General features: G+C 54.9%; 1 protein-coding gene across 2 annotated transcripts; it reads right to left on the bottom strand.

Moving 5' to 3' along the window:
• Positions 1-1,202: 1,202 nt before the first annotated feature.
• Positions 1,203-15,014, bottom strand: TFAP2C (transcription factor AP-2 gamma). Of its 2 annotated transcripts, none has more exons than XM_047746861.1 (7): positions 14,906-15,014; positions 8,436-8,921; positions 8,264-8,315; positions 6,915-7,131; positions 6,256-6,374; positions 4,280-4,424; positions 1,203-2,816 (listed from the first exon to the last, which is right to left on the bottom strand). In XM_047746861.1, the coding sequence occupies exons 1-7, from the start codon at positions 14,924-14,926 to the stop codon at positions 2,531-2,533; spliced, it is 1,326 nt and encodes a 441-aa protein (XP_047602817.1). In that variant the 5' UTR covers positions 14,927-15,014; the 3' UTR covers positions 1,203-2,530. The 2 variants fall into 2 exon arrangements, with proteins under 2 accessions (XP_047602817.1, XP_047602816.1); XM_047746860.1 differs by lacking the exon at positions 14,906-15,014 and adding an exon at positions 10,551-10,897.
• Positions 15,015-16,165: the final 1,151 nt, after the last annotated feature.

The raw sequence follows: 16,165 nt of genomic DNA, 5'->3' as shown, positions 1-16,165 counted from the left end.
TCCTTGGTTGACTTTGGGGCGTTTCCAGAACATTGTCTGCATTGCAGTTGGGCACAGCTCCTAAAAGCCAGAGTCTAGTCCAAAAGCAGGTTAAGATGCTGATAAGAAAACCGTGCTTTTTCCTCCAGCCCTTTACCCCCATGACTTCCTTTTAACACCCAAGGTCTCACGTCTTGACTGAGAGATAACTGCCAACCTAAGACCTTTCACTTTTCTAAAGCAAAGCAATTGTGAACTTGACATACCAACCAGATAAATCCAACTTAATAGGAACGTTCAGTGGCCAAGGACAAGCCGCCAAGAATAAAGTATTAGGTTAGCAGAGGTTAAATTACTTCACATCCAATGCCAACCCGAAGTCAGTAATTGCTGATCTTTGGGGTAGAGTTATAAATCAAGGATTAGGAGGCTGCAGTTGAAGGAATGGCCCTATCCTACATGGAAAATCCTCTTGCTCCCACTTCCCTTTGAAGCCAGCCTCTCGTGCCAAATATTAACCTATCCCTTCCTGGGGGGGTATGCCAGGACACTTCAACTTGGAATCAAGGACCCCGGGAGCCCACTCGAGATCCTCACGAACACCCAGCCAGTGCACAAGCTCCACCAGTCCCTTCTGCTCCCCAAGCAGCTTGCTGAGACCCAACGTCCGACTTACCAGGCACGCAGAATGGTTAGGGTGCTTTGAACAGGTGGGCACCGCCGCGAGCCCAGCAAAGATGGGCAAATTCCAATGCATTGTAACACTCCAGGGAAAGCCTACCCGTCCCACTGCTCGCATTTGATTGAAGGCAAAAATCCTCCTGAGCGGTCTGCCCAAGGATCGTCTACCATCATTTCGTTTCCCTTCTCAAAATGTGGAGGCAGCAACTTGACCCTAATGTTTCTCAAGAGAGTAAGCCTTACACAAGAGGTTATTCCAACAGAGGGTCCTGCACACCTCCTGACAGCCCTAGTGGCCAGAGCGGGTATTACACGCAGCGGAGGCCTGGAGCCCTGGAGGGCAGGATCCTCCTGCAGCTGAGCTGTCTGGCTAGGGACAGAAAATGAAACTTCAGCCTTCCCTTGGCACACAACCTTCCTGCTCGGTCCTCTTAACGAGGCTGCAGCCAACCATAAATAAATTAGGCTCTGTCACTATTCCACTCATCCTAGAGACTTAAAAACAAAAACCAAAACCAAAAAAAACCAAGTTGTAACCCAACTTTCACGGCTTCTATGGAGAATACTTTTTATTATACAAGTATCGTATACACAACATTACTCGGGGAATGTTTACAGCCATTTCCAAACCTCCATTTGACCCCCACGCACGGTACCACACACCCACCCATCTTCCGGTTCAGCACGGTGGGAACGAGACACAAAACTGTTGCTTCGTGAACAGAGAGTTTCAGTTAAATAGAAGCTTCCGCACCAAGAACAGAGGCCAGGATCCTAATTCTTCATACCCTGTGTACATTATGAATAAAACCTAAAAGTAGTGTTTTAGAGTACCCCACCACCTTGAGAAGTTAATATTAAAGTCGAACCCCATTTGTCAAAAAGTCTTAAGAAGTGCACCCGTATTTACAGACCCCATTAAATTATGCATAAATAAAATCTGTACACTCAACGCACTGTTTCTCAACATACAGAGCCTCCTACGGGACTTGGGGGGGGCGGTGGCGGACAGCAAAAAAAAAAAAAAAAAAAAAAAAACTACAACAAAAAAACCGCCTCATGCCTACCCTTTTCAAGTTTACTCAAAACCAAGACGTGAAATAAATACGCAAATAAAGCTTCAGTACCTTAAAGGAACAGAACATTTCAGAGCCTCTCATTTGAAGAGTTAACTCTCAGAATTTAAAAAAAAAACAAACCACAAAATAAAAACAAAACAAAACAAAAAAAAACACAAAATCATCAGCAGGCTTCATTTCTACAAGTTTCATAAAACCCAAAGGCCCCCTTTCAACAAGGGGTTTAAGTGTGTCAAATACCACCTATTAAACTAGTCGCTAAGCAGAGAGAATCTTTGCTTCCTACCGTCTGTAGGATTTGGTATCTGAAAAAGCCAGATAAATACTTTTAGATAAATATGGAGTGGACACAAAAAACCAGCCATGACCTTAACACTGCTCAAGTTACTGTCACTCTGACTCGCATCGATTTGACATTTCAACAGCTGTGGGTGTGGGTTTTCTCGTGAGCCCAGGGAATTTATTTAAAAGGTTCTAAAACTTGTAGCACCATGTTCAGAGAAAAGATGGGGTTCAAAAGAATAAAATGAGCTTAATGAACAAAGAACCAGTACTTGTCACCTTCTGATAACTTGTCCAGAGTTAGAGATACACTTCAGCGCTAGAGAAAGAACACTAAGGAATCCAGGAGGGCACGTCAAGATCCAAAAATGAGTGGAGGCCTTTTTCATGGGAAGGTGGGTCACAAAGTGTCCCCCGGCCACAAGGGATCCCGGTCTGTCTGGGTTGAGACGGATCGTGGAGTCCTTTTCCCTCGAGACTCTTTTCAGCCCTTGGCTCACGCCCTTCCTTCATTTTCTGTGCTTCTCCATTTTCTCCAGGGTTTTGCTAGAATCGGCGGGACTCTGGTCTCCGGGGTTCATGTAGGATTTGTCTAGGACTATCAGAGCCTCTTTGATGTAGTTCTGTAGAGCGGACACAGCAGCACAGATGGCTTGGCTGCCGAACCCGTGTGTGATCAGGCTGAAATGAGACAAGCAGTTCTGTATGTTCGTCTCCAAGACCGGGGTGGGCCGGTTGTTGCCGTTGGGAGTTCGGTCTTGATTGAGGAGGTCTGTGAATTCTTTACACACCTGCCTGGGAGGATAGTCAACACACACCGGTGAGCTCCATCTAGCTCTTGACAGGGGAAGAGGACAAAGCCGGATCACCCTGAGGAGTGGGTAACCCAGGAGGCGTTCAGAACTTTCCAAAGAAACAAATTTTGCGACTAATAGTCAAAGTCTGCACACTGAACACCTACTACGCGCCAGGCCCTGAACTCAACTCTTTGCAAGGACTCTCCTTTAATCCTCATCAGGCAATTAGAAAAGCTAACGGGATTAACCCCAGTCAGAAGGCCAAGGTCACCAGGACTAGTGCGAGAGATGGGGAAAGGTGGGGTCAGGTGGGGTCGGGATTGCAGCCCAGGAAGTTACTTATAATGGATAGCTGCTTATTTGGAGCAGCTTGGTACACAGACACCAATTTCTTCAAGAGCCCCAAAAATCCACATCTCCCCCAAAACTCACTGTTTACACAGCTGGTTCACTCTGCTCCCTCTTGCCCCATTTTCCAACTGGATGACCTCTGCCTCGTTTACCGTAATTTTTTAAACCAATTCACTGTTGGCTTCTAGGAGAAATCCTGGCAGCTGCATTAAAGTAGGATTTGGGGGCGCCTGGGTGGCTCAGTGGGTTAAGCCGCTGCCTTCGGCTCAGGTCATGATCTCAGGATCCTGGGATCAAGTCCCACATCGGGCTCTCTGCTCAGCAGGGAGCCTGCTTCCCTCTCTCTCTCTGCCTGCCTCTCTGTCTACTTGTGATCTCTGTCTGTCAAATAAATAAATAAAAATCTTTAAAAAAAAAAAAAAAATTGGATTTGGGACACTTAGCCTGCTCAGGTGTCTCCCACAAATCCAACCGATCGTTACATTTAAAAAACAAAAAGTCTTGGGGTGCCTGGGTGGCTCGGTGGGTTAAAGCCTCTGCCTTCGGCTCGGGTCATGGTCCCAGGGTCCTAGGATCGAGCCCCGAGTCGGGCTCTCTGCTCAGCGGGGAGCCTGCTTCCTCCTGTCTCTGCCTGCCTCTCTGCCTACTTGTGATCTCTGTCTGTCAAATAAATAAATAAAAATCTTTAAAAATAATAATAATAATAATAATAAAATAAAAAACAAATAGTCTTATCAGGAGGCAGAAGACACCCACCATCTTGACTGGATGGGACCAAAGTGTTTCCAAAACCTTTTTGTAGGGTATGGAGACACTAATGAAAGGATGGTTGAACTATTCTGAGCTGCAGAACTCAGCAGCTCCAAAAGCACTCTTTCCTACACAATACATTCATCTGACTTCTAAGTCTGACCCAAGAGCTCACTTATCTGACGTCAGAGAAAAGCCCCTGGCCAGCTCCAGTTCCTCCACACCGGCCCTCACTGAGCATTTCTTTCTTTCTGGAGCACCCTGGACGGTTCGAGACAAACCGCATCCGCACCACCACCATCTCCCTGCCAAGTTCAAGATCAGAGCTCCAGGCCATCAAATTCAAGTCTGGATACTCACTGTGCAGCCAGCAACATGTTCTTCCTAGCGGTCATCTCGTTCCGCCCTCCAAGATGGGGTCTCGTGAGATACTCCGCCACGGGTTTACTAGGAAATTCTGCTTCACAGACATAGGCAAAGTCCCGAGCCAAATGAACAGCCTCACCTAAAATCACCAGCAATGACAAGAGACTCAGAAGGTCTGCAGTCACCCCCGGGAAACCTCCCCCTCCTCTTTCTCTTCTAACCAGGAGGGTCTACCCGTCACTTGGCATCTTAAAATGAAATCACCCAAAAGGAAAACCACTCAGCGCGCATGTGGAACTTTCGGTGGGCTCGCTCCCCTAGAAACAGAGCAGGAAATGCAAAGCATGTGGAACAAAACGACTGACATCTTTCACTACCCTGGAATAACGCTAACCCGTCTTGGCCCCCAAGCTTAAGTTTCCAGAGACACACCCACGTCTTCCCTCGATAATAAAAGTTAGCCTTGTGGAGAAGCAGGGAAACTTAAAGTGCGTTGCACAAAAGCCGACTGGTCACTTCTCCTTATGAAACCGTGACAAAGTCTTTGCTGGGGAACCTTCTTTTTAAACCAGGGTGCCCCATTACTGAAGGAGGCAGGTCTCTGGGATGCTTTTCACCAAGAAAGGCAGGGCCGTGTTTCCACTGGAAATGTTAGTGCAAACAGCCCAACTACGATCCTGGACTACCCACCCTCTTTTGTCCCAATCACTGGGGGAACAGAGGGACAGAAAACGAACCCGGACTCCTCTCCGACCAGAGATGCCCGGGCCTGGCTCCACAGTGCCAAGGCTGGCCAGAGCTTTCCAGAAACCCCCGAGAGTGGCACCCCACCCCCACCCCTTCTCCTCCACTTTGCCACCCCAGACTTCCTAAATCTGTGAACTACTGTTTTGGCACACACTTTCTTATCCAAGGACCTTAGCCCCGCTAGTAAGAAAACCTCGCGGAGCCACATTCAGGCACCTCACACACAAAACCCACCATTCTCCATGCAGGACAGCTATGCTCCAAACGGCAGCTCCTTTCTCCTGGCCCTGACCTCCAAAGACACTCGTAAAAAGGTAGAGCCGGCTCTGCCAAGTCTCTTTCAGCATGCAGGAGCGCCATTAGACCAAGGACAGAAAGCGATCCGAAGATCGCCTGGCCACCGGGCCACCAGCCCTCATTGGCTCCCCCAGCCCAGAGCGGAGCCCAGCGCCCTGCTGATTGGGTGAGGGGCCGCTCTGGCCTTCAGATCAGCCCCTCCGTGCCCCACTCCATCTTCCTGTGCACAGCAACAGCGAGCTGGTTTTTGAAAAAAATTATTTCACTTCTCCCTTAAGTGCCCCCTACCCACCCCCGCCTGGCCCCCACTTATTTTTAAGGCTGTAATTGCATTCTTGGCTCTCTTCCAGCTTGGGGGTACAGGCCCATTCAGTACATGAAAATGTTACATCCTACTATTTTAGGACTGGGGAGAGGGGCCCCACTAATTTTTTATTCGTGCGGGAAAGGAACAAAGGGCTTGTGAACGGGGTTAGCCCCGCGTCCACAGGGGCTCTTCTCTTCCCGGACCACAATCCTGATACCCCACAGCTATCCAAGCTGGAAATGGCGCTTCTTCCCACCAATGTGCAACCGGCTTTTTAAACAGTGTGCCGGAAGATCGATCCGTCCTCCAAAAACGGGTCCATTTGCTAGAAATGTCCCAACACCCTAAGGGTGAGAGTTCTTAGGTCAGGGAAACCGATTACTTTTTCACAGTGATTTTCTGAAGAACCCAGAACAGGATACTTAAGCAGTCAGGGACTTAAGTGTGAACTCATTTCATAAATTATTGTGATTCACTACAACGAACTCACGACAACTCTTCTTCATCTCCGTTGGTGACAGGGCCATCTTTAAGCTTTCCTTCAGGGAAAAGTTAAGGACCCAGATGACACAGTGCCAACTAAAAACACCATAAAACCAAAAAACAAAACTCCACTGACCTTCTACTAAGGACGTCAGGAGAGTGACGTGAGCAGCTTTCCGTCTCCCAGCTGGCAGATTCAACCCGATCTTGTCCAACTTCTCCCGCAAGGACCGGCCTCCATTTTTAGACTTGGCTCTGGGTACAAGAAAGTGAAGGGAAGCTAATTTCAAAACACTGCACTTCAAAATTCTAAATTCCGGCCGTGCTGCGATCAAAACGGAAATCTGCGAGAGTTATTGACATTATGTGGCTCATAATCAGGTGATAGAGGGAGTCAGTCCCCTGTAATTAATGCTCTCTATCATCCCCAACATTTTTTCTTTCCAATCACAGAACATTCCAAATTGTGCTGGAGCAGATGAATTTACTGCAGCAGCCCTCTGGGGCAACAAAACACATGGGGCTCCCCCTTCTCCAATGGGATGCCACCACTTCATACATGCAATCAAATCCTAAGCAAATGATAATCTGTGAGCGCTGTTTTAGCACTTCCTTCTACATCTGGCACTTTCTAAAAGGGAAGGAATGTACTAAAATTCTAAGCCGATTAGAATTCAGTGTTAAGTATAAATGTTACATAAATGCTAAAAATACCTCCTCGGTTCTTTTATGTTACTCACGGTCAACCACCCAACCACCAACCACCATGGCCAGAGAGTCTATGTCCCCACGTACCTTCTGAGAACACCTCCCAGCAAAGAGGCGTTTAAACACTCAGGCGGGGACAATCGCCTCTGGACTTCAGCAACTGTAACTTTGTATTTAGACGTGGAGCTGAGGAGGGACAATCTTCCCGGGACTGAGCAGAAGACCTCGCTGGGATTCATCACAGCCCCCACAAGCTCCTTCTGACAAGGGAGACTCAGTGGGTTCTTGGTCATTGAAATGGGACCTGTAAATAAGATCACAAGTGGCAGTCCCAAAAGCTGCACTTACGGAAAAGGGACCCTTGCAAACCACTCACCAAATAACACCACACGTTGGACTATGTAAATTACAAGCGGATTTTTTAAAGTCCTAGTCTTCAAAGATAATCGAATCTGAAATTCACAAGTTAACACCTTACAAATAACTAGTCATGACTCCAAGCATGGAGGGTTTTCACTTTCGAGCCACTGTTAAAATCTGTTTAATTAGAACACTTGTTTTCGAAAGACTGCTTCAGCCCTAAATAAATGGTGATTTTTTTTTTTCTTCCTCACTCGACAGACAACCAAAATCACCAGACACATTCAGATCCCCTGAAGATTTCACGCAGTGTGACCATCATGGTAAATTTAAAAATACAAACAAACACGTTCTATTACAAGTTTCCTGGGAAATCCAGTTTATTTTCTGAGTTTTTCTTCAAAAACCATTTCCCAACTGATTTCGAGCAGTTTAAGTTCCAGCAGCAGACCCTAACTACCTATCATCTAGAACCAACTCCCTTCTCCGAAACAGCCGGACTGGTAATCCCCTCAGTTCGCAAGCTAATTTCTCGAGGCACTCCCTGCCTGATCCTATTTTCCAATCCCCTCCCCCACTACCCTGCATAAAGCCCAGCTCTCACACACACTGTCCCACCCTGGTCCTTTTAAAGCTGTATATTTGGTAGGCCGAACTGTTTCAAAACCTTTTCTTACAGGTTAGAATAGAATCACATCTACTCATTCAACAATGGTCACAGAATCGACCACCCAACTAAGGTATGTGGTGTGGTTTTTTTCAGTGTTAACTCACACTGGAAGACTAACAATGTAAAAACACCGCCCAATTCAAGGGATCGTATTCCCCAAGAGAACACTATGGAGTAACAAATCCGGATTAATCTCTTACTGGAGAAGCTCCTAAGAGCTTTCCTACCATCCTTTCTCATTTAATTTGGAAAGAGATCTCTTCTTACTCAGAAAAATCTACCTTCCTCCAGCCCCCGTCAGTCCCTTCCCCAGCACAGACGTCCCCCGGTCGGCCACCAAACGCCCCCACCTTGCCAGGTTACATGCGTGGCCCTGGGGGGAGAAAAGTTCGCTCTCACTACCTACCTTTGCGAATAACAGTCTGATCGTGCAGAAGCAGGTGCTGATCATCAACATTCTGGGAAGAAACAACAAAGTTTCTCTTAAATTCGGGGGAGCCTGAGGTGGGGGGGGTGTAGTGGAAGCTGGGAGGCGAGCAGGTCCCGGTTCGAGGGGCAAGAGCCGACGAGCCGCTCACCTGCACCTCCTCCATCTGGTGCGTCATGTCGTGCAGCCCCAGGTTCTCAGCCAAGCCCGCGGCGTCCAGGGCGTGCGCGTGGGGCAACAGCAGGTCGGAGCGGCGGTAGGCATCCCTGCGGGCGCTCATGGCGCCACCCTCCAGCCCGGAGAGGTGGGGTAGCAGGCCGGCCGGGCGCCCGTGGTGCGAGGGCAGGCCAGCCCCCTCCTGGCTCTGGCGGCCCGGCCAGGCCTGCTGCTGGCTGCCGGTGGGGGCTGGCTGGTGCAGGGGGTTGATGGCAGCGGCGTAAGCTTCTCCCAGATGCGAGTAGGGGTCGGCCGACTGCGAGTAGGCCAGCTGCTGGTAGGGCGGTGGGAAGTAGGGTGGTGGTTGGTATTCGGCGACTCCAGTATGGGAGAGGGGTGGCGCGGGGCTGTAGAGGTGCTGCCCGGCGGAGGAGAGGTGGGGGAGGCGCGGGTTCCCATTGCTGCTCGCGTCGTGGCGATCCTGGGAGAGAGAGAAGCAGAGACCCCGCTAGTACGAAACCCGGCTACTGCGAACTGACCGCAGCCGCCGCGCTGAGCCGCGAGCCCCCACGGGACCCACAGCACCAGCACGAACCCAACCCACTGGGCCTGCCCTCGGCCGGGGGGCATCCGGAGGCAAAGTGCCCCGGGGGGTTCGTTGCAAACCCCGAGTCCACGGAGTAAATAGAGACTTCGAAAAACCTGGGGGAACGCGTCCTCAAAGCCCGGCGGCGAAGGCCTGGGCCCTGCGACGCCCAAGGCGTTCTGAAGCGCCCAGTCCGAACCCCAGGCCTTGGGCCAAGAGAAGGCCAGGTCCGGGCCAGGCGAAGAAGTCGGCATGCGGCGAGCACGATGCGGAGCCCGCTCGCCCACCAGCCCGCACATGGCGGCGCCAGACCAAAGAACCTGCGGCAGCTGCGAGCGCGGATAAAGCGCACAAGGCGGGAAGTGCGCATCTTCCCCGCCCCAGGGACCCTCCCCTTCCACGCCCTCAGGACAAAGACCTCCGGGGGAGCGACACTCCCGAGCAGGATTGCCACCCAGCGCCGCTGAGCCGCTCGGGGAGGCACGCACCGCAGCCGGGGCTGCCCTCCCTGCTAGCCGCGTCCCGAACAAGAGGGAATACAGCAAGTGAGGCCGCCCTGCCCGGCCACGATCAGTGTCGCCACAGATCGGGGCACAGGAGGAGAATGAAGGACCCCGAATATTGCGCAACCTTGCCTGCGCACGTCCCTTGCCCCCAGGCTCTCTGACTTAATTCTCAAAGGACTTGTCTCCCTGGGTTCGAGGGGTCACAGGGGTAGCGGGGAACCCGGAGAAACATGGCACTGTCGCCCCCTAGCGGAAGTGCCCGGGCCTGCCGACAGGGGCAGCCCCTTGAGGTCCCGCGGGCGCGCAGCCCTCGCGCGGCCCCCCAGCCCGGGCTCCACTCTGCCAGCGCCCTGGCGCACACCTCCGGCCGCCCGCGTCTTCCTCTTCCCGCTCGCCGCCTCCCTCCCTCCCACTCTCCGAAACTCTAGCTCAACCTGTCCGACTGGCTGGAGCACTCCCGAGCGCTTACGGCCCCATCTGGCCCCAGGGCCCCCCCACCAACACTCCCCAGCCCCCACTTCTCTTAAAAGCCAAACTTCTGTTCTTTTCTTGTTTCCCCGAGGAGTTAGCGGGGCAAGTGACAAGCCCGCCTCGGAAGAGACTCTGCAAAGGTGTCGCCGGCAAGTCGCCTCGTCTGACCCCTTTGGACGGAGATGTGGTGCGTAAAAGCCACGTCTAAGGGTTGTAGACGGGACGCTCTTCCGAGAAAAGGGGAAGAAGGGCTGTTTTGCTTCGCAGGAGACCGACCGGTAAGCTCTGCGGGTGGGATCTGCCATTCTCGTTCCAGGCCCTGTTCCCGAGGGTGGATGTTTAGGAAAAGGCCCGATTCAGGAAGAGAGCCCCGGAGAAACGGACTAGGGGGCGCCCGGAAAAGTGGACCCAGTCCCATCAAGGGGCAGAGGCTGGTGCCTGCTCGCTGCTCCCGCGCCCTCGCCCTCGCCCCCACCTGGGTCCAGCGGCCCCCGCCTCCCCGGCTGTACTCGGGAGGGGCCAGAGTGCGCCCCTGCGCCCAGCTCACCTCGCAGTCCTCTTCATACTTGACATTATCGGTTATTTTCCACAACATGGCGTCCGGCGTCCCCCAAAACAGTCGCCAGTTCAATCCAGGCTCCCCCCACCCCCCGAGCGGTAAATCCAAAATGGGGGTCACGGTGGCTAGCCGTCTGCCGCCGCCCCCGCCACGAGAGGGCCTCGCTGTCCCGGTCACTGGACGCGCATCGGCGGCTCTGCGAGCGCAGATGCTGCCGCCGAGCGTGCACAAGCCGCTGTCGGCGACCGGGGAAGCCGCGCCCGCACTGTGTGTCCCGGCAATAGCCGGGGGACCCGGGCGCCTTAATGAGAAGGAAATTATCATAACTCCTCCCCGGGGGCCGGCACCAAGGCCCAGGCGCCGGGCGGGGCAGCCCCCAGCCAGTCCCAGCCTAGCTCCGCCCTGCACCCCGGCGGGGCGCTTTGCGGAGAACCGAGCTGCGGGGGTCAAGGAGAGGAGCCGCGTGGGCGGCACCTCTCTGACAGCCGCCGACCAGCTAGGTCGGGGTCCCCAGTCGCGCCGTCCATCAGTCATCCCCGACATGCGAGGTTGGCAGAGCTGGGGCCCGGGATCCACATACCTAAGAGCCCCCCTTCTTTTTTCCAACGCGCCTTCCCCCATTCTCCAAAAGACGTTGCCACCTGGAGTTAAGAGACCCCGCGTTCGGGTCCCCCTCAGCTGCTAAAATGTCCCACCCCACCCACTCACGGAGACTTAAGGTTTGGGCTGGGATCTGGCAGCCAGAGCCCCGACCCCTCCGAGAGACGCCTCCCCTTCCCTCCCTCTCCGTGGTCATAGCGCCGGTCCATTCCTCCGAGGGGCTGGAAGAGCGAAGGCCTTCTGGGGAAGTCTGCCCCGAGCCCCACGGGGCGGGCGGGCCTCCAGCAGCCAACGGCGTCTGGCGGCCATCTCCCCAAGGTGCATCTCCGCCGCTGACTGCGGCTGGGGGTCACCCGCGCGCCCTCACCCAGCCCTGCCCAGCCCTTCCCAGCCCTGCCCAGCGCTGGCTCCGCAGCTGCCTCCGACGGGCTAGGCACTCGGAAGCCTCAACTCACGCAGGAAAAGAGGTGCGGGGCGGAATACAACCCAGGCGCCACGCGCGGGGGAAGGGAGGAGGTGGGAGAGGAGGGAGGGGCGGAGAGGGACCCCGCGCGAGGGATGAGTACCCCAGTTCTGCAGATGCAGACGGAAAACGAAAGTTACGCAGAAACGCTGCCTCTAGCCCCAATATTTATTTGCCACCCAAACCTGAACGCAATGCGCAATATTTAAAAATTTTTAAAGAAACGAAATCCATTGGCCCAATTACTGTAACTGACCTTTTTCACTGCAGGGAAAGTCGCTAATTTTCAAGGGCGAATTTTACTGGGATGTCCCGTCTGGCTCCTGGATCTGAATTTAAACATTCTGACAGAATTGGTGAAGGGGACTATTTCGATCTGATTCCGAATCCGGCTGTGCAGTAATTAATACCCGTGGGTACAGGGCCCGGCCTGGGGCGGACGCTGCCCCATCTACAGAATGGTCTGCGCACACTGCCTTCCTGCTCCGTCTCGGGGTGGTCTGAACTCTGGCATGTCTTTAGACCCACATGGGCCTAAAATAAAAATAACTGAAATAAAAATGGGCGTCCTCCAAGCGAACGTCCTCTGTTGCCTTAGAGTAGACAGAGCTGAGGCGATAGTCCTACCAAATGTGGGAACAAAACCTGGTAGTGAAACCACCGGGGGCTTTTCGGGGCTTTGCACTATAAAATACAAAGGACGCTGCTGCACACACTACCCCGGACACCTCGCTTCCAAAACACCGAGGCCTGCGGGCTAAATAACCTCAAAAGCAGCGCTCCTGGTATGGGGGAGGGGGACGGGGGCACCTGTGCAACGCAGGAATCAGAACGCGGGCGCAACAGGACGTGGAAGGTTGGGGTCCCGGGCACTTGCGAGATGGAAGCTGCGCTCCTCCTTCGGGCTCTCCAGACTCCCAGAGCGCTGACGCGGAGGCTCTCCTCCACGCTGGGCCTTCTAGACCCGGGTTTGACTCAAAGACCCCGCCTGGGGTGCAACTTGAACAAGTTGTCCCGTCCACGCCGCCAACTTTTCCCCCAGGCAGGTTTGGAACCTGGGCAGGGCAGAAAACGGGCCACCACCACCCCCAACCCCAGGCCCCGCTGTCCCTCCTTCCCGCAGCAGCTGTGCCCGAAGCAACCCGTAGGGACAGAGATTCCTCCCAGCCCGGGGGGAGAGGCAAATGGAGCCGATGGCCCCGAGGGACTGCGCGCCTCCTTTCGGGGAGCCCCAGGGGCCTAGACGTTTCCGAAACGCTGGGCAAGGGCCATTCATTTCCCAGGCAGCGCCCTGGACACCCGCGCTGCCCCCCTCTCCCAGGGCACGCGTTCAAGCCAGAACGCGGCTTCCGCGCCCCGGATGGAAGGAGGCGCAAACAAATGCTCCATCTTCTCGGCCCCGGAGACCCTGCCCAAACACGCGCACCCCCCGCTCGGGGCGGGAACCCAGGCACGCGCGCGCCCAGCTCGGGGCGGGAACCCAGGCACGCGCGCGCCCGGGGGGGAAGCCTCAGCCCTTCTTTGAGCTCTCGGTTTCTTCCCTCTGCGGGAAGCAGGGAGCGCACGGCCCCCGCACCCGGGACGGACCTCCCTCGGAAGCCCCCGCCCCTCGCCACGGGAAGCCCCGGGCCTGCGCGGCTGCGCCCCCGGGCAGCCGCCGCTCCAGGAAGGGTACCCCCTCAGGACCCTCCGAGGCTTCGCAGCTGCTTAACTGTAAACAGAATTAGGGGATCCCGGGGGTGAGCCTCGCAGAACGCCACGCAAAATCGGGGACATGGGGGTAAGTAGGGGGTTGTCCGCTGCTCCCTCTGTCGCCCCCTAGGGGGCCTGCGCTCGCACGCACTCGAAGCCGGGACCCCGGCCCCCATCCCGCTCCGACGGCCCAAGAAACCCGAATCGGAAGACCGGGAGGCGTCCGCGTAGAAGCGCAGGCGGGAGACCAATGCCGCCTCCAACTTTCCGCCCCTGCAAACCGAGGAAGGCTGCAGGGCAGGTAGAGCTGGATCGCGGTTGGCCCGAGACTTCTTTTCCCGCCCCAGGGAGGGGGCGCCCGGAGCTGCAGGTGGAGGCCCCCGAGCGCCCTGGAGGACGCAGCGCCGCGCAAGGTGTCTGTCCCGCCCCTTGGAGCAGCGTGAGCTCCCGCAGAGACCGCGGCTAGGCGGCCCGCCGGGTTAAGCAGAGCAGCAAAGCGGGGGCCTGCCGCAAGAAGAGCGCTCCCCTTCACGCGCCCTCCACTCCACTCCACTCCACGACCTCCCTTCGCGGCACCGTCATCCCCGTGGACAGACACACTTGGCACCAGAGTCCTCCCAACGGTCTAAGCCAACTCCAGGGGCACGCTCTGGGGCGCCACATGCATCATTTCACAGCCACTCCAAAATAACAGCAATAACATAAAAATAGCAGGTTGTTTTGATAGTGTGCAAGGCGGCCGCCGCACACACGTAGAGGCTTCCTACTTAACCCAGGCTCCGACCCGACTCCACTTACTGCTCGCGTCTGGGCGCGCTGCCACAGGCCGGGGCTGGAACGGGACTCGCGGCCTGCAGCTCTTCTTCGCAAAATCTGCTTTTACAAATGAACAGAGAGTCGCGGGCGCTAAGGGAGCCTGCAGGACCCAGGCTCCGGGGAGGGCCCAGGTGCATCTCTGTCCCGGGCCCAGTCCGGGCGCTCATTTGAAGAGCGCTAGCCAGGTGCACAGCCCGTGGGTATAGTCTCTAACTTGACGATCACAGCCCCATTTCGCAGCAGGCGAAGGTGAATTTTTGGTCGTCCAACTACCTCAAAGCCACAAACATGCCTGCTATTCAAGGCCACCTCCCTCGCGGCTCTCCTGGAGACCTGTTAGAGACAAGCCTAGCTCTCGCCCCCCCCCCCCACGCCCGGGGGGACCGCCGCCCTCCAGAGGACACGCTCGGCTGCAGTGTCTGTCACTTCCCCTCTAAATCCCAGGGCCCACCGGGGCGCATTCTAACCGCTCCGAGCACAGGCAGCCGGGCTAAGGCTCCAAACCCGCGTCCCCGGAGGCCTTCTGGGCTCGGCGTCCTGGGACACCATCCACCTCCAGGCCAACTACGCCCGACGGCCTTAACGCATTTCTCTGATCGCCTCCAGGCGACGAGGAGGCCCACTGTGACCAGGCGCCCCCGACGCGGACTCTGCTTCCAGCGCCCAGGAGCCACTCTTCGTCCCCATGCGCGCGCTACCCACCCGGCGGGCATCCTCCCGCACGCCTCTCCTCCCTTCGGGTCTGCCCTCCACCCAGCACCTCTCTTCTCACCCTTAGGAGCTGGAAATTCATGTTGTCACCTCTTCCACTTCTGTTGAGTGGAGGATTTTAAAAATGGGAGCAACGCTGGAAGAGATCCCCAAGGGCCCAGTCGTGTGCCGCAAAGTGCTCCGAGGTTTATTTAATTAACGGAAGGGGGAAGTGCAGAGGGGTGGGGGGGGGTCAATTCACAGCCAAAACCGGCTATCGCGATTGGAAGACACACCTGAAAGGTCGTGGTTACTCCTCCCCCGCCCCCTCCCCTTGGAAACTGTAAACTCGCCAATTGAAAAGGGTCTTCCCCGTCGTCTTGAATGATCTTGACGCCTGTGTGACAAGCAGTATGCACGAGGGCTGCTTGCAGCACGAAATTCTCTTAAACGTCCTCTAGGGCTTGCTGGCAAAGGACATTTTAAATCTATCTGGTCTCCGAAGCTGGATCTGTTAACATTGCCGTCAGTTCTCAGGCGTCTTTTCTGGCTCTGATCGAACTTGAGGCCCCACACAGGGTTCCAGGTCCAGTTAAAACTGAACCACGGCCCAGTGAATTTCCTGGGGGGAGAAGGAGTTGGGTGGACTTGGGGCGTCTTCCTTCTTTCCCTGGAGAAATTTGCCTGCACCTTGGTTATCCCCACTATTTGCCTTAAGAACAGGGGTGAAGAGCTGTGGTTACAACAAACAAACAAAACCCCCTAAGAAACAAAAACAAAAGGGGCGCCTGGGTGGCTCAGTGGGTTAAAGCCTCTGATTTCAGCTCAGGTCATGATCCCAGGGTCCTGGGATCGAGCCCCGCATAGAGCTCTCTGCTCAGCAGGGACCTGCTTTCTCTCTCTGCCTGCCTCTTTGCCTACCTGTGATCTCTGTCAAATAAATAAATAAAATCTGGGGAAAAAAAAAAAAAAAAAACAGGGGAGAGAGCCCGGGAAAATGCAGTTTTCTAAAGGAAGACAGTCAACACAGAAGTAAATGCCCCTGAGATCACCCCGACCCGCAGGAGAAGTTTGATATTCAGAGAAGTGGTCCTTCCTTCCCTGGCTCCTCCATGGTTTTTACACAGAACTTGCCCAGGCAACCCAAAATGCCCCCTCCCCCCCCCCCCCCGGAGGTGAGTTGAAAACTTATCCAAGATATGCCTTTAAAAAAGAGAAAGGGGGTGGGGGGGGAGGCAGGAAAACTGCAGGTTTCAACCTCACCGACTGGTAAACTCCTTCCAGTTTCTCTGCTTCCCAGTTATCTTCAAAGGCACGGTTTTTTAAGAGTGCCAAGAGATTT

The sequence above is a fragment of the Lutra lutra genome, chromosome 9 (genome assembly GCF_902655055.1).
Source record: "Lutra lutra chromosome 9, mLutLut1.2, whole genome shotgun sequence".
Taxonomy (NCBI): Eukaryota; Metazoa; Chordata; class Mammalia; order Carnivora; family Mustelidae; genus Lutra; species Lutra lutra.
The sequence above is the reverse complement of the archived record's forward strand: the minus strand, read 5'-3'. Positions and strand labels throughout refer to the sequence as shown.

Coding starts and splice junctions, on each gene's coding strand:
- TFAP2C (XM_047746860.1), bottom strand. CDS start 10,886: ATGATAATTTCCTTCTCATTAAGGCGCCCGGGTCCCCCGGCTATTGCC. Junction 7,132..8,263: donor TCAGACTGTTATTCGCAAAG/GTAGGTAGTGAG, acceptor TCTTATTTACAG/GTCCCATTTCAATGACCAAG. Junction 4,425..6,255: donor CCTGACGTCCTTAGTAGAAG/GTCAGTGGAGTT, acceptor TGGTGATTTTAG/GTGAGGCTGTTCATTTGGCT.